Here is a 24283-nt window from a genome sequence, read left to right on the forward strand (position 1 = left end):
TCGCACACAGGTGGTGGTGTGGCCAGGTGTATGTCTCATCAACTCCCGACCACCCAGCTGCATGCAGTCAGCTGTGCACATGCTTACACACGCATGCCAGCAATGTGCTTGCCCACATCCACAGACAAGCGAATGAGAACAGAGGCCAGCCTCCCACTCGCTCTGCCCTGTGGGTGCTGCAGATAGACCCCTCACTGAGGGGCCCCCCTATGCACAGCCTGTGAATAAAGAGCCCTGGCTCCACAACCCACAAACACTCCCCAGTCCCCTGCAGTGCTCAGACACAGAGGTAAGGTGGGCAGCACAGGCACAGCAGGGGGCAGGGGAGTCAGATGTCCTGTGCACCCAGCTGGCAGCCCCGCCAATGGGGTCACAGAAGAATGTGGCAAGTGCATGAGCACCCACCACCCACAGGCCCCAGCCCTGTGCTGGGGGTGGTCCCTGAGGCCAGGAGGAAAGGAGCAGGCCAATGAGAACACCCCACAGGCCTGGGCTCTTCCCTGGCCAGCCCCCACCCACCGTGTCCCTGTAACAGAGATGATGTAGCCCAAAGAAAAACTAAGGGAGCAACGGGCCCTGCCGTCCTGGAGAGCAGGCTTGGCCAGGCTGTCCAGCAACAAGGCACCCCCAAGGCCTGCACCAGGACAGTGTGAACATTGCTGGAGCTGGGCAAGGGCCATGGCACCATCCTCGCTGCCTCTGCATTTGTGATCCAATGTGTTTTAAAACTTGCCAAGACAACTTGAAGAATGGGGACATGGAGGGTTTCCCTATGACATAATCAAGACTTAAAAGCTAGAATAACTAGTAAGGGACAGATCAGACCAGAGAGCAGGCGGGTAGGCTAGGCACAGCTCATGGGTGGCTGCGGCCAGGCTGTGAGTTGCTGCATCCAGCAGCTGATGCTGAGGCAGGCTGGTGCCCTATGGAAAAAGGTGAAATGGGATCCCCTGTTGGTCAGGACATAATAGGTTATGCTGTGGAAAACACAAGCCCCAAACTCAGTGGCTTCACACATCAAAAATTTATTTCTTGCTCATATTACATGTGCATCACGGTCGGCAGAGGGGCTCTGCTCATCACAGGCTATCAAGGATGACAGCAGACCCCTCCCTTCTGCCACAGTTACACTTACAGGTGGACTCAAGGTTGAATGTCAAAGGCAGAAAGTTACAACCTGGGAATACAGGATAATGCCTTTGTACCCCCAGGTAGGGAAAGATTTCTTAAGTGAGAAACAGCATCCCATATAGCACAACTGGGCACTGCCTACTCAAGAGCCAAGGCTTGGCCATCCGCACTCCTCAGTATGGACCCCAGAACCCAGGGCCTGGGGGACTCTGCACACAGGCATGTGGAGACCGCAGAAGCCTGCCCAAGATAGCGCTGCCAGGAACAGCAAAGACGAAACTAGAGAAGCCTATCGTGGGCACCGCTATGGGCAGAAATATGTCCCTTCAATATTTTTATGTTCAAGTCCTAACCCCTAGTACTTATATTTGAAGACATAGTCTTTAAAGAGGTAATTCAGGGTTAAATGAGGTCATGAGGGTGGGCCCTGATCCAATAGACTAGTGACCTTATGAGACATTAGGACACAGACACAGACAGGGACACGGCAAGAAGGTGGCTATCTGCAGGCCAAGGAGCGAGGCCTCAGGAGAAACCAACCCTGCCCACACCTTGATCTCAGGCTTCTAGCTCCAGAATCATGAGGAAATGTCTGTTGTTTAAGCCCCCCAGCCTGTGATCCTTTCTTGGGCAGCCCCAGCAGACAAACAGGTATGTTGCCCTGGGATGGATGCAGGCCCCTCCCATCCTCCCATCCTCAGCAGCACCAACCAGCCCCACGCTGGGTGGCTGCTCGTACTTCTCCATACTGAGCACCCCAGCCCACAGGATGATCAGCTGCTGCCGTCCTGTGGAACTCAGGTGTGGCTCTGTGGCTTCCTTTGGGCACGAAAATGGAAGTGGGGTGACATACATTACTTGTGGCATGCTGTGGCCTTTCCCCTGCCTCAGTGAGTGTGGAGAAATACATCCAGGTAGGCTCTCGTCAGCACAGGTCTGACAGGCCCCAGCCATGGTGGCCCACAGGTGCGAGCAAGAAATAAGCAGTGCCAACTGTAGCCGCTGCGCTGTTGGAGCTCTTTGTTACTGCGGCACAATCTGGCTCATGCTGACTGATCCTGCAGGGTAACAGCTTTATTTGCCTTGCTCCTTTATTGGTGGATCTTCAGGCTTTTCCAGTTCTGCTGTTCAAAAAACAGTGACACCCATGAGGTGGGTGTCAGAGGGCCCAGACCCCAGCCAAGGCACTGCATGGGCACCATTCTCATTCAACTCTTCTAACCACCCCATGAGGAAAAACTGTGATCACAGCTCAAAAAGGTCAGGTAAGGACCCTCAGCTCATGAGGGGAGGAGAGGAGGCAAGGCCAACTTCCAGTCCCTGCTCTAAACCCCCACATAGTGGCACTGAACCATGATCATCCCTGGCAAGAGCCTTCATGCACCTAGCAAGTAGTCACAGCATGTATGTGCCTAGAATTGTTACGTGGTCAAATTATAATATTGTATATTCCCACCAATAGTATGAGAAGGCCCACTTCTCCATACCTCCACAACTCTGGGCATCTAAAACTTTTAAAATCCTGGAATCATAGGCAAAAAAAAAAAAAAAAAAAAAAATTCACCCATATTTCTCTCTAGTACTTTCATAATTTTAACATTGAAATCTTTAATCTGGAATATCTACTGGCATAAAGAGGCACGTATATGGCTTTACTATTTTCCAGAGGGCCAACTGCTTTTACTGAATAATCCATTTTACCCTCGTTAATTGGAAACGAGGGTACTAAATTTCCGTATTTATTTGGCCCTGTTTCAAAGTTCTCTATTCTCTGCTCATCTGTCCACAACATCTAAGTGCTTTAACTATTGTGGCTTTATAAAATATTCCAATATCCCATAGCATCTTATCCGTAGTACTTCCTATTTTAAAGTTTTCCTTGGAGACAGGTACTTTAAATACCATCTCATAGGACCCATCATGTCCTATCTTCAGGAAATAAAATCTCTGGGTATTTCCAAGGGAAGTGAAGGACAGACACCATGATTAGAAAGCAGAGCCAGCACCATGGCCTGTCCCTGAGCACATCCAGCCAACCTTGCCAGGCTCTGCGGCTCCTGCGCACCCCGCCTTCGGGTCTGCCAGTGTGTGGGGGCCAGGAGAGAAAAACCACCCAGGGAGAGTGCCTCCTCTCCTGGCCCTTGGTACGCCTCCTTCCCCGAGCAGGAAAGCAGCTTGGTCATCATCTGTCTGAAAGCAGGTGCTGCAGCAGCTGGCAACAAAGCCACTCTGAAAGGGGCTGTTTGTGCACTGCCTGTCTGGAAGGCCATGCCAGAGTCCATCGTTGCCTCCACCCTACCTGTGCAGGAAACCTGGACATCACCACTTCCAGGCCCTGCCTTCCTTTCTGGGGATAGCCCAACCACAATAAACAGGACCTGTTTTAATTAAAAACCAGGTCACCTGGACTCTCCCATGGACTCTCAAGCCTGCCTAGGTGGATGCTACATGACTGGCCCTCAGACACATGGCAGACCATAACTCACACCCCCCCCAGGAGCTGCCTGGGTCCCAAGGGCAGAAAAGCCCCAAAGCCCCAATAGGGCAGGATTCAGAAGAGAAGGCAGCAATCCTAGGCTGGAGGATCCACTTCAGGTCCACTAAAGGGAGATGGGGAAGGTGGCCTGTCCAGAAGCCTGTGGGACAGGGTAAGGGTCAGCTGGGTGACTAGGCTATCCACCCTAGAGAGCAGCTCTGGGTTCTACTGCCAGACCCACCGGCGAGCCAGGCCACAGTGCACTGGAGGCAGGCATCAGGGAGCAGTCTGACCCGACCCACAAAAGGGGGGCTGGGGCCTGAGCCACTGGACAGAGGGCAGCTGTGTGACCTGGCACAGAAGCATGGGGCTGGGCCAGGACGTCCAGGGACTTCCCACATCTGACCAGAATCAAGACTGAACATGGGTTTCTTCTGCCAGCTCACGTGCTTTGCTACCAAGGCTATACCCGCTTTCTAAAAATAGCTTCCCACCTATTTCCAAGGTTTCCAGTTGTTTTATCTACAAGGTATCTGTGCCCTGAAATAACTCACACATAAAACCATCTGAACCCAGAGCCTTTTTTAGTGATAGTTACCATAAAATAATCCCAACAATTTCTGTTTTTCTAAATGAGGTTTTTTTTGTTTTTTGGGTTTTTTTTGAGACAGAGTTTCACTCTTGTTGCCCAGGCTGGAGTGCAATGGCATGATCTTGGCTCACCGCAACCTCTGCCTCCTGGGTTCAAGCGATTCTCCTGCCTCAGCCTCCCAAGTAGCTAAGATTACAGGCATGCACCACCACACTTGGCTAATTTTGTATTTTTAGTAGAGACGGGTTTCTCCGTGTTGGTCAGGCTGATCTTGAACTCTTGACCTCAGGTGATCCACCCACCTCGGCCTCCCAAAATGCTGGGATTACAGGTGTGAGACACCATGCCCGGCCAGTTTCTGAATAAGTTTAATCAGATGCTTGCTAATTAGTTTTTCCTAAAATAGTTGGCTGTATTTCCAATTCACATTTCTGCTTTTTCTTCCTACTTTCCAGGAAGGTGTTGTTTTGTTGTTTTCACAATTGTAAACCTGAAAGGGACTTGAACTTCTTGTCCAAGCACCAGAGTGGGCACACACTGCACACACTGGGCGGCTGTAACTGCCCATCCTGTGGTAAACTTGGCTCCAGGAGCTTCCAAGCTCAGCTTCCACTAGAAAACCCCTCCTTGTGTGGAACAGGTCTTTCTTCATTCCAATCCTCTGGACCTGGGGCCTCACAGCTCTGGACTGCTGCCTGGTCCTCACTTCACCTACAGCTCTCAGAAATCAGTTCTCCACCTGCAGAGCCACCCAACCCCACCTACTCAGCCCCACCCAGCTTCTTCGATCAGACCCTTGGACCCTCAAAGCCCCTGCTAGAAACCACAGCTGCAATGCTGACCTGGAATGCTCATGGCCAGGCCTCTGCTCCTGACAGAATAGGAAACAAAGACTCGCTGGTAGGCAGCCACTGCACCACAGGCTCAGCCAGTAATCCAACACGTGTTTAATGAGCACCAATTGTGTACCAGGCCACAGAGCTGACTAAGATAGAGCCCCTGTGCTGAGGGTCACCGTCTCCCAGGAGGGAGATCCAAGTCATTTACACACCAGGGCTTAAGTGCTGAATCCGCCATGCATGCGAGTGCGGAGTGAGCAGGGGACGGCAGCGCAGCAGCAGGGAAGAGGAGCCTGCTTCAGAACACCAGGCACGACTAGAGCTACAGCGTTAACACACAAAGGGAGAATGCCTGCAGCTGAGCCTGGCAAGGGGCTTGCATCCCACCTTCCTGCATCCAAACCTCCCAGCTGCCCAGAACTGCTGGTAAACCCACAGGAAACATCATTCTCTGCCAAGATGCTATCCCACTCATCCAGCAGAATCAAAGTGGCCACTTCCTCCAGGCAGCCTTCCTCACATTCCAGCTGGGACAGAAGTCACAGGGAGCAGAGAGGGTGGGGCTAGGGGGACAGACACAGAAGCGCCATACAGGAACAAGGTCCCAACAGGGCAGACGTGGCCGACCCAGTTCAGTCCCAGCCGGTGTGGAAGACACAAAGGGGTGTGTTTTATGGGGGTGGAGGTGACAAAGATGATGCAAGTATCTGCTGAGAGCTGATCTACAAAACGACCCCCTCATGGGAGCAGGCCTGGGTAAGACGGCACTCCCAGGAGATGGGCAGGGATGCAGCCAAGAGCCAGCAGCAGGGAAAGGGCACAGGGCAGAGGTCAAGTTCTGCTGGAGTTGTTGGAGCTGGTTCTGCTCAGCGCAGAGTCCAAAACAAGCGCATCTTGCCCAGCTATGGGGTCTAAAGTCATCTGGGGACATCACTCTGCTCTGACTGGGGACTATGGGGCTCTCAAGATACACAGGCCACTTCATCATGAGGGGAAGCATCGTTCCCACCTGGGCTGTGTTCAGAACCCAGGAGAAAGTGGTGACTCTCCTGGGGTCTCTGGGGCCTCTACCACCTCCTGTGGGGTACCTAAGGACACCTCCTGGTCTCCCTCTGTCTCCAAAACCTCCTCCTCTGTTTTCTGGGGTTTTGGACCTCCTGGATGAGCTGGGTCTGGTCTCTGGGCAGGAGGATTAGCTGACTCCGACAGTCTAGGGACAGGCGTGGGGACTGCCTCCTCTGGCTGGGAAGAGGCTGGTTCCACAGGACCAGGCTTGGAGCTACGTGCAGAACTGGGCAGGACTGGGGGCTCCTTGGGCCCAGGGGATATAGAGTTGGACCCAGACGCAGCAGGGGTGGCCATGGCAGCTAGTAAAGACCTGGGGGCAGTACCCATGTCGAGTGCCAGGCCCTCTAAGAACCTAGCTAAGTATTGCCTCACCACAGGCAGCTGAGGGGCCACTGGCAGCTGGCTGGAGGCCAGGGGCAGGGGACAGGGAACCACAGCATGGTACTCGGCAAAACTGTTTGGGTCTTGAACAACTTCCTTGAGATCCTGGCAGAAGAGCTCGTAATCGTCAGGCAGGGGCAGATCCCCATCAAGGTAGGGAGCTGCCCAGGCCCGGGCTCGGCCTGTTAGGCGCCTGAGGATCTCGCAGACACGGCTGATGTTGTCCTGATAGTGCTCAAAGTGGAAGGACATGTAATCGCCCAGTTGGGCCAAGAAGCGGTCCAGTAGCCACGGGGAGCCATCAAAGGTGCCTGGGTCTGAGCCTGGCACCCAGCAGAAGTCCACCCTGTGGGGTCGGGAGCTGGGCATGCGCCCAGCTAGGGGACCCCTTTCTGCAGGTTTACCGCCACAAGCGCCACTAGCTGTGCTCTTCTGCTCCATGGTTGTTCGCACACACACGGTGTCCCCACAGCAGGGCCGCTCAATCCAGGGATCCACAAGGGGGGTGTATGCCACCCCAGGAGACGCCTGGTCCATCTGCTGCCATGGATGTGCGTTGGCATAATTGGCGGCTGCCCAGATGGGAATGCGAGGGCCCTGCTGACGGCACAGGTCACGAGGCATGCTGGGAGCAGAGGGGAGAAGAGAAGAGAGCCAGCACTGGTGGGTGGTGGGGGTGTGGACGGACGTGGCTTGCACGACACAACAGGACAGGGATGGCTGAACAGGGCGTGGCAGACCCGCACTGGTCCAGGCAAGTGCTGAGGATCAGGGAGCTGACAGCTGCAGCCTCAGGAGAGCTGAGAAGAGCTGAGAGACTGTCAGTCGCAGGCCATCATCCGAGGCAATCTGTCCAAAGACAAGGTGGGGAAGAGCAGGAACTAGGCCTAACCATCACCCACTGGACTGGTGGGAAGAGGCTGCAAGCGGGCAACCCTCTGGTACCCAACTACGAGCTCTGAGTGGAAGGAGGGGCCCAGGGGGCTGGCCTGGGAGGTCTGAGGTGGGCAAATGCTGCCTATGACATTGCAAGGGCAAGGCAGAATGACAGCTGCTGTCAATTTCAGAAGAAAAGGGGCCAGATCAGAACTGTCAGGGAATTTCAGGATAGCAATAGTAGCAACCTTTCACTGAGTGCCCCATTTGTGCCACCTCCCCCACAGGAGGTTGGTACTAGCCTTGTCTTTGAGGCACACAGTGGGGAAGTAACTTGTCTGCAGCCATACACCAACCCGTAAGTGGTGGAAGCAGCAGAAAGTGGCTGGAGAGACCACAGGCTTAACTACTATACAGCACGCGATTATAAACTACATTTGTCTGCTGAGCAGGCTCTAGCCGCCCCAAAAACTCTGAACAACACACAGACTGCATCATCATTAGGCTCTTTTACATCCCAGCACCAGGCACACAGCAGGTCCTACCTGCAGCCCCGACAGAGCAGTGAGCCTGCTATTATCTGCTCCCTCCTGACCCCACATTTTTTCCAAATTCACCTCTCACAACTGAGTGCCTCCTGCAGGCAATGCCACCCCCACCCCCAAACACCACCTTTCTACAGTCCCCATCCCAGCCACAGCAGAGCATCCCAGCCCCCCATTGTAAAATCCTGGAACCCCACTTGCTGTGTCTGCTCCCGCCACTCCAGTCACTTGTGCCCAGGGTCTGGGGAGTCCCAGTCTGATGGCTGGACCTGCCCCTCCTTCTCCAAGCAGCAGTCACCTAGGAGGCTCCACAGCCAGCAGCTAGTTCTACTCCAGTGCAAGAAGCCCTCCTGTAGGGCTCTCACACTCTACAGCCTAACTCTATCTAGCCCCCTCCCCAGTCTCTCTGCAAACAGAGGCCCGCTCACGACCTCCAGGAAACTCTCTGCTTCACCCCGCACACAAACTCCACCAGCTCACTGGGAGCACAAGGCCTGCACACACCTTCATCCCAGATCTCCTGTCTGCTGGCCATCCCCCCTCAGGGTGAGTTCCTCCAAGGACCTCCCAGGGTGGCCTGCAGCACTAGAACCTGCCAGGGCCACTGGCCCTACCTCCACCACCCAAACACTCTGGAATCCCTCAGGTCTGACCCCCCACTGGGGGTGTCTTCACCTGAAAGCCCAGCCCATGACCCTGGCTTCCCACCTTACTGCAGGATTATACTAAGGCCTGGACGTGAGTCGAGTCCAGTCCAGTCCCTTACTGAGCTCTAAAAAAGCAGTGACCCCGATCCAGGGCCCAGCTCCCACCACTAGCCAAGGTTAGGTATCCAGGTTGCCCACAATGACCACACCCCATGCCCAGGAGCCACAGTGTGCTACCCAGATCTCTGCGTTCCCTTCTTCCCAGTCCCCCACCCTGCCCACTCACCTGCGCACCTGTGTCCCCTGCAGTCTGGGAGAAGGCTTCCCTGCACCAGCCAGCCAGGCCTGCTCCGGGCCTGAGCCTTCCTAACCCTGGGCCGCACTCTCACCATTTTGAGAACCTTAGCCCTCCCACGCCTATCAGTCTGTTGGGTCCCCCTACTTTTCTCCCCACACTGCCTGGCATAGAAGACTTTCGGCCCTTCTAGACTGGACAGCACTATCCTAAAGGGGCAGGTACCACGGCGCATGTGTGTTTGCCCCCACAAGGCCAAAGGCAGCACCTGGAACGCTGGAGCCGTTCTCTCCTCTGGGGAGGCCCAGGGGCCCCAAGAACAAAACCTGACCAAAGCCTTAAAGCAAGCTGAGTGCAGACGACTGCACCGCCCGCCCCCCAGCAACCGCCATGCAGGAAATACGAGCTCACAAGGCCCACGGCAACAAGAAGCCCACCCACCTGAGGATACGCGAATTGCACGCGAAGAGGGTCCAGGGATCCGTAGCCAGAGACCGTGGGACGGGCCTCCCTCCGAGGGCGAGAGTCCAAGCGCCACCTAGAAAGTGGAGAACGAGATCGGCCGCCGTGAGGCCAGGCAAGCCGCGGGTGCGACCTCCCGAGACTGCGAGAACGGCCCAAATGTCTCCAGGTGCCCCCACAAACCCCCGGCGCGGACCGAGAAACTGAGGCCCGCAGACCGAAGGCACTGCGACCCAGGCTGAGGCTCCGAGTGCCCCTCTGCGGATCAGAAGTCGGGAAAGGACGGAGGGGCGCAGCTCCAGGCCCGCGTGCACGGAGTTCCAAGCCGGTCGCCCGGGCTCCCGCCTCCACACTGACCCTCTTGCCGGAGTCGGCAACGCCTGCTCGGAGGAGCGCCGCGCAGCGTCCAAAACCCGATTACATCGCGCAGCCACGCCCCCAGCGTGCGCGCGGCCGCCGTGTACGACCCTGCGCATGCTCCCAGCACGCTCCACGCGCACCTCCCATTCAGGCTGCGCCTGCGCTGTGTGCCGTGTGGTAGCTGCCTCGCAGGCGCTCCCGGTCCCTGCTGGCGCGGTAGCGCCGCGCGGTGGGTGATGGGAGGAGAGTGCGCCCATTCCCACGCCGCGCCAAGTGCCACGGGATCAGGTGGGGCCGCGTGTACAGGCGCGGGACGGTCGGGCCAAAGCTGCCCCTCATGATCCCCAGCGGGTGGTGCCCGGCGGTCCCTCAGCTCCGGGAAATCTGCACCCGGCTGTGGCTTAGACCGAGGGGCCGATGCTGCTTCAGTTCGCGGTTACTGCCCTGGCGTCAGCCAGACACTGGGGTGCTGCTGGGCGTCGAGAGGGCTGCTGCGGGGCCGGGCTAAGCCTGGGGGCTGCAGGTGTCGGGGTGGATGTGGGCATAGCGAGGCTGCTGGGCCTCGTGAGCGCCCTGGAACGGCGTGCCCGCGGAGTGCCGCTCATCACTCATTGCCAGTGCCGGGAACCTCGTTAGGGCCCGGTTCGACGTAGCTGCAGGCCGGGCGCCAGAGGCAGGGGGCAGGCAGTCCGAGAGGACCTTCTACCTGCATACCTGGGGGCTGCAGGCAGGGCCTCTGGGCCTCCTTGTTGTGGGTATAAGTGTGTGCTTCCCGACTCAGGCCGAGGTTGGACCCGGAGAGGACAGCGAGGGCAGGCTACCAAGGCCTCCCCACAGGGCCGTGCCCAGCCCAAGCCCGCCGAGTCAGCACCCAGATCCGGGGACAAGATAGGTGAGGATGAAGTGGTGCTCTTCTCACTTGCACGAGCCGCCCCTCGCCACCTCTCCTCGGCTTCACGGTGCCTAGAGAAGAGGTGGGAGAGGCTGCAGGCGCCCCAGCTCAGGATCTGATGCCTGTGGGCCAAGGACCTGGATGCAGGCCAGGAGTCCTTGGGGCCACGGGCAGGCAGCCGGATTCACCGGAAAGTGACGCTTCTCAAGGGGAACACACACGTAACACACCAGCTCCCTTTCTGCCCTGGTCCAGTGACTCCTTTCATGAAAGCTCTCTGAAATGTTATCTGCATTTACACCCAAACTTACTCACTTTGATCCCTGAAACGCGAATCAAAGATCACATTGTACCTTCCCTGGGTCTGTGGGGCTTTCAGCAGCCTGGGCCAAAAATAATAAAAGTGGCACCGAGCCAGGAAACGCCTCCTTGAAGTGGGAATGAAACTTGGATTTTTTTCGGTTGTATCTTTCCTAATTGACCTGATAATTTAAACTTCCTCCCTCAAGGGAAAGGTGGGCGTTCCCACAAGTTCAGCCGCAAGGCAGCTCAGTCTACAGCTCGGCGCCCATCAGCAGAGTGGGCAGTGGGCCTGTGCAAGAAATGAATCCAACTGAGCCAGAAAAGGCCTTTTTTGGTCCAATTTTTTTTTTTTTTCTTTCAGGCCCTCTCCTGTGTATAACAGTCATGCACCGCATAACAACGTTTTGGTCAACAAGGGGCCACATATGTAACTGGTCATCTAGTAAGCTATAGTTACTTTATTATTGAAGAAAGAAAATTTTTAGGCTGGGTGCTGTGGAGGCTCATGCCTGTAATCCCAGCATTTTGGGAGCCCGAGGCGGGCGGCCCATTTGAGGGTGGGCAGCTCATTGAGGTCAGGAGTTTGAGACCAGCCTGGCCAACATGGTGAAACCCTGTCTCTACCAAAAATACAAAAAATTAGCCGGGTGTGGTGGTATGCGCCTGTAATCCCAGCTACTTGGGAGGCTGAGGCAGGAGAATCACTTGAACCCAGGAGGCAGAGGTTGCAGTGAGCTGAGATTGTGCCACTGCACTCCAGCCTGGGCAATAGAGTGAGACTCCGTCTCAAAAAAAAGGAAAATGTTTAATATAAATGTGGTGCAGCCTAAGTGTACGGTGTTTATAAAGTCTAAAGTAGTGTACAATAATGTCGTAGGCCTTCACATTCACTCAACACTCACACCCACAGCAACTTCCAGTCCTGCACCTCTATTCATGGCAAGTGCCCTAACCAGTTCCATTTTTTATTTTTTGCACTGTACCTTTACCGTACCTTTGCTATGATTAGCTGCACTAATACCGCTGTGTCATAATTGCCTACATTGTTCAGTAGAGTCACTGTGCAAGTTTGTAGCCCAGGAGCAATAGGCCTTACCATACAGCCTAGGTGTGTAGTAGGCTCTATCATCTTAGTTTGTATAAGTTACTCTATGAGGATCCCTCCATGACAAAATCACCTAGCGACACATTTCTCAGAATGTATCCCCATAGTTAAGTGACATATGACTATTTTTTTATTGTGGTAAAATATAGTAACATTTACCATTTTAGACATTTTTAGGTATACAGTTCAGGAGCATTAAGTACATTCATACTGTTGTATATCCAGTGATCACTATTTATTTCTAGAACTTTCTCATCACTCCAGAACATTAACTCCTCTTCCCCCTCCCACTCCCAACCCCTGGTAACCATCATTCTATATCCTGTCTCTGTGAATTTAATTACTCTAGGTACCTCATATAAGTGGAATCATACAGTATTTATCTATAATTTTGTGACTGGATTATTTCACTCAACATGTTTTCAAGGTTCATCCACATCGTAGCATGTGTCAGAACTTCCTTCCTTTTTAAGGCTGTATAATATTCTGTTGTACACATTGACCACATTTTATTCATTTGTTGATTGACACTTGGGTTGTTTTCACCTTTTGGCTATTGTGAATAATGCTGCCATGAACATTAGTGTACAAGTATATGTTTGAGTCCCTGCTTTCAGTACATAAGAGTGAAATTGCTGAATGATACGCTAATATTTTGTTTGGCTTTTTGAGAGATTGCCAAACTTTTCCATAGCAAGTGAACCATTTGACATTCCCAGCAACAGTGCACAGGAGTTCCAACTTCTCCACATCCTCACCAACACTTGGTTACCTTCTCTTTTGTTTTGTTTTTTTTCCAATAGCCATCCTAAACAGTATGAAGTAGTGTCCCGTTGTGATTTTAATTTGCATTTCTCTAATGACTAGTGAGATTGAACATCTTTTCCTGTTACTGGCCATTTGTATATCTTCACTGGAGAAATGGCTATTCAAGTCCTATGCCCATTTTTCATTGGATTTTTATTTTTATTGTTGAGTTGTAAGATTTTTCTAGATATTCTGGATATTAATCTCTTGTCAGATATATCATTTGCAAGTATTTCTCCATAGGCTGCCTTTTCACTCTGTTGATAGTGTCTTTTGATACACAGAAGTTTTTCATTTTCATTAAAATGTCATTAACTTAATTTCACTAAATTAATTTCATTAATTTCCAAGTCTGATTTGTCTATATGTTGGTGATAGTGATGGTGTTATATCTAAATCATTGCCAAATCCAATGCTATGAAGTTTTGCCCTATGTTTTCTGCTAAGTTTTATAGGTTTAGGTCTTTATATTTAGGACTTTGACCCATTTTGAGTTCATTTTTATATACGGTGTTAGGTAGGGATCCAGCTTCATTCTTTTGCATATGAATATCCAGATGTCCCAGCATGATTTGTTGAAAAGACTATCCTTTCCCTATCTTGGTACCCTTGTTGAGAATCATTTGACCATATATGCAAGGGTTTATTTCCAGGCTCTCTAGTCTGTTCCATTGGTCTGTATGTCTGTCTTTCTTTTTTCAGGAAAGTACAGTGTTCAAACTACACAGTCTTGATTACTGTGGCTTTGTTGTAAATTTTGAAATCAGGAAGTGAGAAGCCTCTAAGTTTGTTCTTTTTCAAGATGGTTTTGGCTATTAGGAGTTCCTAGAGATTCCATATGAATTTTAGAGTTTTATCTTTCTTTCTTTTTTCTTTTTTTTTATTTTTTATTTTATTTATTTATTTTTTTTGAGACAGAGTCTCGCTCTGTCGCCCAGGCTGGAGTGCAGTGGCGCGATCTCGGCTCACTGCAACCTCCGCCACCCGGGTTTATGCCATTCTCCTGCCTCAGCCTCCTGAGTAGCTGGGACTACAGGTGCCCGCCACCACGCCCGGCTAATTTTTTGTATTTTTAGTAGAGACGGGGTTTCACCGTGTTAGCCAGGATGGTCTCGATCTCTTGACCTCGTGATCCGCCCGTCTTGGCCTCCCAAAGTGCTAGGATTACAGGCGTGAGCCACTGCGCCCGGATTTTTTTTTTTTAACTAGACACAGGGTCTCCCCTGTCACCCAGACTAGAGTTTAGTAGCCTGATCATAGCTCACTTCTGCCTCAAATTCTTGGGCTCAAGTGATCCTCCTGCCTCAGCCTCTAAAGTACCTATGACTACAGACATGTGCTACCACACCTGGCTTTTTGTTGTTGTTGTTGTTAAAGCTAGGGTCTCATTATGTTGCCCAGGCTGGTCTTGAACTCCTAGGCTTAGCAAAATATTGGGATTACAGGCATGAACCACTGAACCTGGCCTGTGAAAGGTTTTTATAGTTCTAAAAAAACACTGTTGGGATTTTAATAGGATTGCATTGCCTCTGGTGACCACTTTGGGTAGTACTGACATGTTAACAATATTAAACTTTCCAACACAGGATGTTTTTCCATTTAATTTTGTCTTTAAATGGATATAATTGAACACAGGATGTCTTTCCATTTAATTATGTCTTCTTTAATTTCTTTCAACAGTATTTTGTAGTTTTCTGTGTACAAGTCTTTCACCTCCTTGGTTAATTCCTACGTATTTTATTCTTTTTGATGCTATTTAAATGAAACTGCTAATTTTCTTCATGAAGTGTTCACTGCTAGTACTATATAGAAATGCAACTGATTTCTGTGTGTTGATTTTGTATTTGACAACTTTGCTGAATTTGTTAATTATTCTAACTGTGTTTTTATAGAATCGCTATATGATCATGTCATTGGTGAAAAAAGATAATTTTGCTCCCTATCCAATGTGGATGCCTTTTATTTTCTTGTCTAATTGCTCTGGCTAGGACTTTCAATACTATCTTGAACAGAAGTGGCAAAAGCAGGTATCTTTGCCCTGTTGCTGATCTTTGGGGAAAAGCTTTCAGTCGTTCACCATTGAGTGTGATGTTGGCTGTGGGTTTTTCATGTATGGGCTTTATCATATTGAGGAAGTGTCTTTCTGTTCCTCGTTTATTTAGTATTTTTATCATGAAAAGGTGTTGAATTTTGTCAATGCTTTTTCTGTATCAATTGAGATGATCATGTGGTTTTTCCCCTTCTTTGTAATAATGTGGTGTATTACATTGATTTCAATGTATACACTTTTTCTTTTTTTTTTTTTTTGAGATGGATTCTCGCTCTGTCGCCCAGGCTGGAGTGCAGTGGCGCAATCTCAGCTCACTGCAAGCTCTGCCTCCCAGGTTCACGCCATTCTCCTGCCTCAGCCTCTCCGAGCAGCTGGGACTACAGGCGCCCACCACCACGCCCGGCTAATTTTTTTGTATTTTTAGTAGAGACGGGGTTTCACCGTGGTCTCGATCTTCTGACCTCCTGATCTGCCCGCCTCGGCCTCCCAAAGTGCCGAGATTACAAGTGTGAGCCACCGCGCCCGGCCTACATTTTTTCTTTTTTCTTTTTTTATTGAGATAGGGTCTCGCTCCATCACCCAGCCTGGACACAGCTCGCTGCAGCCTCAGTTCCTGGGCTCAAGTGATCCTACCTCCACGGTCTCCCAAGCAGCTGGGACAACAGTGTGTGCCACCACATTGGCACTTTTTTCTTTTTCTGTAGAGACAGGGTCTCCCTATGTTGCCCAGGCTGGTCCCAAAGCCCTGGGCTCAAGCAATCCTCCCACCTTGGCCTCCCAAAGTATTGGGATTATAGGTGTGAGCCACCACACCCGGCTTCAATGTATATATTTTTAAATGATTTTAGGCCATGTGTGGTGGCTTATGCCTGTAATCCCAGCACTTTGGGAGGCTAGGGTAGGAGGATTGCTTGAACCCAGGAATTTGAGACTAGACTGGACAACATAGCGAGAGCCCATCTCTAAAACAAATTTAAAAATTAGCTGGGCATGGTGTTGTGCACCTGTGGCCTCAGCTACTCAGGACGCTGAGGCAGAAGGACTGCTTGAGTCCGGGAGGTTTGGGGCTTCAGTGAGCCATGACTGTGCCACTGCACTCCAGCCTGTGCAAGAGTGAGACCCTGTCTCAAATTTAAAAAAAAAAAAAATGTGGAACTGAATCCTTTCGTGTCCATCAAAGGCCCCAGTGTCATTCCCAGAAAGGAGTCTCCTTCCTGCGCTGCTGGTGGGGCTGCACCCTACTTGACTCCTTTGGATACTTCAGACACCCTTCCATCTTAGCCAGGGCAGGGAGGTGGCTGGGCACCCAAGCCTCGTGACCCTGGGGCTGTTTGTGTTTCATCCCTTAGAAACCAGTGTTCTCTTTGTGGGTTTCCTTCCATTCTTTAGTTTTATTTTAATTAAAAAACAATTTTTTTAAAGGCAGGATCTCTGTTGCCCAGGCTGAGTATAGTGGCACGATCATAGCTCACTGCAGCCCCAAACTCCTGGGCTCAAGTGATTCTCCTGCCTCAGCCTCCTGAGTAGTGGGGACCACAGGTGTGCACCACCATGCCTGGCTAATTTTTTAAATTTTTGTAGAGGTGGAACTCACTCCATTCTTTTTTATTTTTATTTTTTTAATTGAGGTAAGACTTAAGTCTCAGGTATGAACAACAACAAAATTGAGGTAAGATTTACTACAATGGAAGGAACAGATCTTTCATATTTTTAAAAAATGTTATCAGGCAGCCTCCCAAACCAGAATAGGTTTGGAGAGACTCCCAGAATGCACAGATCTTAACAGAGGGTTTCATGACTTTTGTATGTGCAGACCACTGCCACATACGAGTAAGCTATGGAACACTCCATTCCCTGAAAGTACCCACAGGCCCGTTGCTCACAGGCACCATTCTGATTTCTATTCCGTCGCTTGATTTTGCTCACTCTGGAACTTCTCACATGGAATGCTACAGTATAGACTCTTGAGTCTGGCCTTTTCCAGTCAATACAGCATTTGCAAGATTCATCAATGTTGCGGTCACATGTATCTCATTTGTTTTTTTGTTTTTGTTTTTCTTAAGCACAGTGTGATAGTAAATCTCATTTGTTCTGAGTGCTGTGTAGCATCTCATTGCATGACTACAGTTTGTCTGTCCATTCTCTCTCTTTGTCTCTTTAATTTTTTGTAGAGATGGGGTCTTGCTTGTTGCCAAGGCCAGTCTCGAACTCCTGGTCTCAAGTGATTTGCACGCCTCAGCCTCCCAAAGTGCTGGGACTACAAGTGTGATCCACTGTGCCAGGTCCCTGTTCTCTTATTGATGGACATTCTTGTGATTTCTGGTTTGGAACTATTATGAATAAAGCTGCTCTGAGCATTCTTCAACAAGTTCTTTTTGTTCACCTAAGGTTTCATTACTTCTGGGTGAATATCTAGGAGTGGACTTGCTGGATCATAGGGTAGGTGCATATATTTAACTTTATTTATTTATTAATTTATTTATTTATTTTATTTTGAGACAGAGTCTGTAGCCCAAGCTGGAGTGCAGTGGCGCAATCTCAGCCCACTGCAACCTCTGCCTTCTGGGTTCAAGCAATTCTCTTGCCCCAGCCTCTTGAGTAGCTAGGATTACACGCATCTGCCACCATGACCGGCTATTTTTTGTATTTTTAGTAGAGCTGGGGGTTTCACCATGTTGGCCAGGCTGGTCTCAAACTCCTGACCTCAGGTGATCCACCTACCTTGGCCTCCCTAAGTGCTGGGATTACAAGCATGAGCCACCGTGCCCAGCCAATATATTTAACTCAACTTTATAAGAAACTGCCCACCAGGCACAGTGGCTCATGTCTGTAATCCCAGCACTTTGGGAGGCCAAGTCCGGGCAGATCACGAGGTCAAGAGATCGAGACCATCCTGGTGAACATGGTGAAACCCTGTCTCTATTAAAAAATATAAAAATTAGCTGGGCATGGTGGCGTGCGCCTGTAGTCCCAGCTACTCGGGAGGCTGAGGCAGGAGAATTGCTTGAACCCAGGAGGTGGAGGTTGCAGTGAGCTGAGATCACACCACTGCACTCCAACCTGGGCGAGAGAGTGAAACTCCATCTCAAAAAAAAAAAAAAAAAAAAAAAGAAGAAGAAACTGCCACGAGCGTTTCACAGTAGCTGAAACTCTCATCTTTCCTGCAGCATTGTATGTGCATTCCAGTTGTCAGTTGTTCCACATCCTCACCACACTTGCTATTGTCAATCTTTTAAATTTTAATCATTCTGGCAGGAATGGAGTGGTATCTCATTGTAGTTTTGATTTGCATTTCCCTGGTAACTAATGATGTCCATGATTTTATGTGGTTGTTTTTCACCTTCTATTAATTTGCAAGAGCTTTGGGGGGTGTTTTGTTTTGTTTTGTTTGTTGCGTCTTGCTGTGTCTCCCAGGCTGGAGTGCAGGGGCGCGATCTTGGGTCACTGCAACCTCCGCCTCCCAGGTTCAGGCGATTCTCCTGCCTCAGTCTCCTGAGTAGCTTGGATTACAAGTGTGCCCCACCACACCCGGATAATTTTTTAGTAAAGACGGGGTTTCACCATGTTGGCCAGATTGCTCTCGAACTCCTGACTTCAAGTGATCCACCCATCTCAGCCTCCCCAAAGTGCTGGGATTACAGGTGTGGGCCACCATGCCCAGCCAAGAGTTTTTGCATATATTCTGAATAAAAGTCTTGTCAGATGTAAATATTGCAAACACTCTTTCCTAATCTGTCACTTGCCTACTCGCTTTCTTGATGTGCCCTTTTGAAGAGCAAAACTTTTACATTTGGATGCCAGTGCTTTTTGTGCCCTAAGAAGCTTTGCTACCTGAACGTTATGAAGGTTTTCTTCTGTTTAGTTTTGGAAGTTCTATTATTTTCACTTCTACATGCAGGTCTGTAGTGTATTTTGCATTGATTTTCGTGTGATGTGAGTCAAAGTTTGTTTTCTCCTTATGGACATCCCATTGTTTTAGCACCATTTGTTAAAAGGACTGTCCTCTTCTCCATTGAATCACCTTGTCACTCTTGTTAAAATCCAGATACTACATTTGTGCAGATCTACTTCCCCACCCCTATTGTGTTCCATTGATCTTTGTCCTCAGGCCCAAAGCATACCGTATTCATGATTGTAGCTGGCCAGGCACAATGCTCATGACTGTAATCTTTGGGAGGCCAAGGTGGGAGAATCACTTAAGGCCAGGAATTTGAGACCGTCCTGGGCAACATAGCAAGACTCTGTCTCTATAAACAAAGTGATAGGTTTATAGTAACACTTGAAATCAGATAGTGTAAGTCCTCCAACTCTGTTTTCCTTTTTCAAAATTGTTTTGGCCATTCTAGTTCTTCTGCACATCCATATAAACTTTGTAATCAACCTGTGAATTTCTGTAAAATAATCAGCCTGACAATTGCTCATGGGATTTTGATTAAGATTTTGTTGAATCTATAAATTTGGGGACATAGAACATCTTAACAATATCTCATCTTTCAATCCTTGAACAGATTACATCTCTTCATTGATTTAGGTCTTCATTAATTTCTTTTCTTTTTTCTTTTTTTTTTTTTGAGACAGGGTCTCACTCTGTTGCCCAGGCTGGAGTGCAGTAGCACAATCTTGGCTTACTGCAACCTCCACATCACAGGCTCAAATGATCCTCCCGCCTCAGCCTCCCAAGTAGCTGGGACTACAGGCATGTGCCACCATGCCTAGCTAATTTTTGTATTTTTAATAGAGATGGGGTCTTACCATGTTGTCCAGGCTGGTCCTGAACTCCTGGACTCAAGTGATCTGCTTGCCTCGGCCTCCCAAAGTGCTGGGATTACAGGCATGAGCCACCGTGCCCGACCTTAGGTCTTCATTAATTTCTTTCAGGAATGTTTATAGTTTGCAGTGCATAGGTTTGGGCATATTTTATTAAATTTATCCCTACACATTTTATGTTTTTTGATGCTACTGTAAATGCTACTTTTAACCACCACATGTCCTCACTCATATGTGGAAGGTAAAAAAAATGATCTCACATTAGTCAAAAGTAGAACAGAGGCCATTAGAGCTGGGGGAAGGGAGGGAGAGAGAGAGACGTGTTGAAGGATACAAAATTCCAGCTAGATGGGAGGAATACGTTCTAGTGTTCTACACCACTGTAGGATGACTGCAGTTAACAAAAATTTATAGTTTCAAATAGCTAGGAGGAGGATAGCAAATGTTCCCCAGCGCAAAGAAATGATAAGCGCTAGAGATGATGGATAAGCTAGTTGACCCGGATCTGATCACCACACATTGTATGTATTGAAACATCACTATGTACCCCATGGGTATGTGTCATTATTTGTCCATTTAAATTGTTTTAAATTTCACTTTCTGGTTGTTCATAGCTAGTATATAAAAATAGATTTGACATTTTCCCTTGAGCTCCTGCTAAGTTCACGTATTAGGTCTAGTAGTTGTTTATAGATTCCTTAGGAGTTTCCATGTCCATGATTGTGTCATCTACAATTAAAAACAATTGCGCTTCTTTCTTTCATATATATATGTTCATTTGTATATGACATTTGCATACTGATTTACCTATAATGTACATATGATGTGTACACATATGCATACATATCTATACAGGATTTTTTTGCCTATGTCAGTGGCGAGGTCCGTCAGTGACAATGTTCAGTGAAAGTGGTGTGAGTGGGCGTCCTTGACATGTTCCTGATCTTAAGAGTGTTTGGTCTTTCACAGTTAAGTACAGCGTAAGCTGTAGATGTTTCTCCTAAATGTCTTTTTATCAGGTTGAGTGAGTTTCCTTTTCATTTTAGTTCCTAGAGAGTTTTATTTTTTCATAAATGGGTGTTGAATTCGGTCAAATGCTCTTTCTCTGTTGATATGATCACAGTATTTTTCTTTGTCATTCTGTTAATGTGATAAATTACGTTGATTAAATGTTGGCTGTGAAATCGTCTTGCATTCCTGGGATAAATTCCACGTGGTCATAATGAACGCTTTGTACGTGTTGCTAAGTACAATTTGTTCACGTTTTGTTGAGTGTTAAGGACTTTTGCGTCTGTATTCTTGAGGGATGATGCTGGCCTCATAAAATGAGTTTGGAGGTGTTTCTCCCTTCTCTATTTTCCTAAATAGTTGGTGTAATATTGGCATTATCTCTTCCTTAAATGTTTGATCAAATTAACCAATGAAACCATCTGGGCCTGGAGTTTTCTTTATGGGATAGAATTTAATTATTTTAATAGATATAGAGGTATTCATGTTTTCTGCTGCTTCTTGTGTAAATTAAGGAATCTGTCTAGTTCATCTAAATTTTCAAATTTAGTGAACTAAATTTGTTCATACTGATTTATTCTCCTTTTAATGCCTGTAGTCTCTGTAGCAGTATTTTCTCTTTCATCTTTGATATAGGTAATTTTATGGCTTTTTATTTTCAAATAACCAACATTTTACCTTACTGGTTTTCTCCATTATTTGTTTCCTATTTTATTGATTTCCACTTTTATATTTATTTCCATCCTTCTATTTACTTTGGTTTTAATTTGAACTTCTTTTCCTGTTTTGTTTTTTTTTTTTTTTTTTTGGTTCGTTTGTTTTTGTTTTTTGTTTTTTTTGAGACACAGTCTCACTCGGTCACCCAGGCTGGAGTGCAGTGGCTTATTCTCGGCTCACTGCAACCTTCACCTCCGGGGTTCATGCCATTCTCCTGCCTCGGCCTCCCAAGTAGCTGGAACTACAGGCGCCCACCACCACGCCCAGCTAATTTTTTTTGTATTTTTAATAGAGAGGCGCTTTCACCGTGTTAGCCAGGATGGTCTCAATCTCCTTGACCTTGTGATCTGCCCGCTTCGGCTTCCCAAAGTCCTGGGATTACAGGCGTGAGCCACTGCGCCCTGCCCTTTTTCTGGTTTCTTAAGGAGGTTGCTTAAGGCATACATTGTAAACCTTTCTTCTTTTTTAACATAAGTATTTAAAGCTATAAATTTCCCTCCAACCACTGCCTTAGCTACATTCTAGAAATACTGATGTGTTATTTTTTTATTGTCATTTAATTCAAAATATTTTCCAATTTCTCTTATGAGTTCGTCTTTGATTCTTACGTTATTTAGAATGTGTTGTGTAATTTCCCAGTTGGGGGGATTGCTAAGCTATCTTTTTTTTTTTTTTGAGACGGAGTATCGCTCTGTTGCCCAGGCTGGAGTGCAGTGGCGCAATCTCGGCTCACTGTAAGCTCCGCCTCTCGGGTTCACGCCATTCTCCTGCCTCAGCCTCACAAGTAGCTGGGACTACAGGCGCCCACCACCACGCCCGGCTAATTTTTTGTATTTTTAGTAGAGACGGGGTTTCACCATGTTAGCCAGGATGGTCTTGATCTCCCGACCTCGTGATCCACCCGCCTCAGCCTCCCAAAGTGCTGGGATTACAGGCATGAGCCACTGCGCCTGGCCCAAGCTATCTTTTTATGATTGATATTTATTATTGTTGTTATATCCTGGTGTATGGTCTACTTGGTGAAAGTTCCATGTGCAACTGAAAAGAATGTGAAGTGTGAAACGTATGTGAAGAATGATGGTGCGACTCTGGTATAATCATCTTGGAAAAAGTATTTGTCATTCTTGTGTTAAACATATACCTACCTATGACCTAGCCATTTCACTCGTAGATGTTTATCCAAGAGAACTGAAAATGTATGTCTACACAGAAAGTTTTACATTAACATTCATTGTAGCTTCATTCGTAATAGCTAAAAACAACCCACCAGTAAATGAGTGGATAAACAAAATTGGCGTATTTATACAATGGACCACCACTTACCGGAAAAAAAAAAAACAAACAGCTCCTGATACTGGCCTTTTAGATGTCCCTTTTTGTATTTTAGTGGTTGCTCTAGGAGTTTACACTGTACATCTTTATTATAACCTACTTACTACCTACACCTTATATTGTACTACTTCCCATTAAGCGTAAGGACCTTGCATCTGTATAATTAATTCCATTGGCAACCATGTTTTTGCTATTGCTGTCATATGTTTTTCATATAAACCCAAATATACATTGTTATAATTCTTAAGTAATCAGTATTGTTTAAAGAAAATAAGAGAAGGAAAAATACAGCATTTTTCTTTACCTGTATATTCCCACTTCCTATACTCTTCATTTCTGTCTGTCCATCTAAGTTTCCATCTGGGAAAATTTCCCTTCTGCCTGCAGAACTTTTTACTGCAGTTTTTGTAGTGCAGGTCTGCTGGTAAGGAGTGATCTTGGCTGACTTTATCTGAAAATGCCTTTATGTCTCTTTAGGGTTTGAAAAGTATGTTCACTGCACTGCACATAGATCCTGGAGTTGCCCTTTTTTTTTTTTTTTTTTTTTTAAGACAGGGTTTCACCATGTTGGCCAGGCTGGTCTCAAACTACTGACCTCAAGCGATCCGCCCGCCTCGGCCTCCCAGAGGGCTGGGATTACAGGTGTGAGCCACCGTGCCCAGCCGGGAGTCGGCTTTTTCTTCTTTCCGCCCATACACTTTTTTCTGATGGGAAGTCGCCAGGCGTGTGCAACATGTCCCGGCTGCTTTCAAGGTTTTCTCTTAATCTTGGGGTGTCCAAGAGTTTGACTATGATAGGCCTGGCTGTGTTTCTTTATCCTTATATTGCTTGGGAGTTTGCTGTGATTCTTTGATGTTTGTCAACAAATTCATGAAACTTTAGGTCATTATTTCTTCAGTTTTTTTTCCTGCCTCATTCTCTCTCCTCTCCTTCTGAGACATCATGATGTGAGTTGTTTTAATATTGTCGCTCAGGTCCCTAAGGCTGTTTTTTCATTGTTCTTTTTAATCTTGTTATTCTCTATTCTTTTGATTAGAGAACTTTTTAAAAATCTCTCTTCAAGTTCATTGACCCTTACTTCTGCCATCTCCAATCTCTTCTTAAGAATAAAGTTCATCCAGTTAAATTTCCAATTTTCACTTGTTATATTTTACCTTTACTTTTTGTTCTAGAATTTTCCTTTCTTTTTTCTTTGAGATGGGGTCTCACTGTGTTGCCCAGGCTGAAGGTCATGCATGCAGTGGTGTGATCATAGCTCACTGCAGCCTCGAACTCCTGGGTTCAAGTGTTCCTCCCACCTCAGCCTCCTGAGTAGCTTTCAAGAGTGAGCCACCGTGCGTGCCCTGTCAACCATGGACACTTAAAAACAGAAAACATAAAGCCTTCATACCATGCTTTACAGCCATACTTTGAGCACCTACTATGTGGCAGGTACCATGCTGGGGACAAAAATGTGAAGAAGGGAGGCCCCTGCAGGGCAAGAGAAAGACAGGCTTTAGAGTAATCAAGAAACAGCGTTCTGTGGGAGCCCTGAGTGGGTGCCTCATCTTGCCAGCTGACAGGGAGGACTCCTGGAGGAGAGCCTGTGTGCTGAATCTTAACCAATGAGGGGGCGTTAGCCAGGGCAGAA

The 24283-nt window shown here is 48.1% G+C and overlaps 2 protein-coding genes across 3 annotated transcripts in view; both read right to left on the bottom strand.

Annotated features, from left to right (window-relative positions):
- GNB1L (G protein subunit beta 1 like) overlaps nt 1-9374 on the bottom strand; it is a 66919-nt gene extending 57545 nt beyond the window's left edge. The window contains exon 1 of one of the 2 annotated variants that reach the window (XM_058431198.1): nt 9292-9352. The gene's annotated coding sequence lies outside the window, so the exon portion shown is untranslated. Of the gene's footprint in view, nt 1-9291 lie in introns of both variants that reach the window. The other variant, XM_032138173.2, reaches the window with a different exon arrangement.
- On the bottom strand, nt 1010-9382 carry RTL10 (retrotransposon Gag like 10). The gene is made up of 2 exons (XM_032138170.2): nt 9292-9382; nt 1010-7336 (listed from the first exon to the last, which is right to left on the bottom strand). The coding sequence occupies exon 2, from the start codon at nt 7109-7111 to the stop codon at nt 6059-6061; it is 1053 nt and encodes a 350-aa protein (XP_031994061.1). The 5' UTR covers nt 7112-7336; nt 9292-9382; the 3' UTR covers nt 1010-6058.
- Between the last annotated feature and the right edge of the window lie 14901 nt (nt 9383-24283).

Source organism: Hylobates moloch, unplaced genomic scaffold, assembly GCF_009828535.3.
Source record: "Hylobates moloch isolate HMO894 unplaced genomic scaffold, HMol_V3 SCAFFOLD_19, whole genome shotgun sequence".
Lineage (NCBI taxonomy): Eukaryota > Metazoa > Chordata > Mammalia > Primates > Hylobatidae > Hylobates > Hylobates moloch.

Bases quoted from the DNA above. Each gene is read 5' to 3' on its own strand.
- RTL10 (XM_032138170.2), bottom strand. From the start codon at position 7,111: ATGCCTCGTGACCTGTGCCGTCAGCAGGGCCCTCGCATTCCCATCTGG.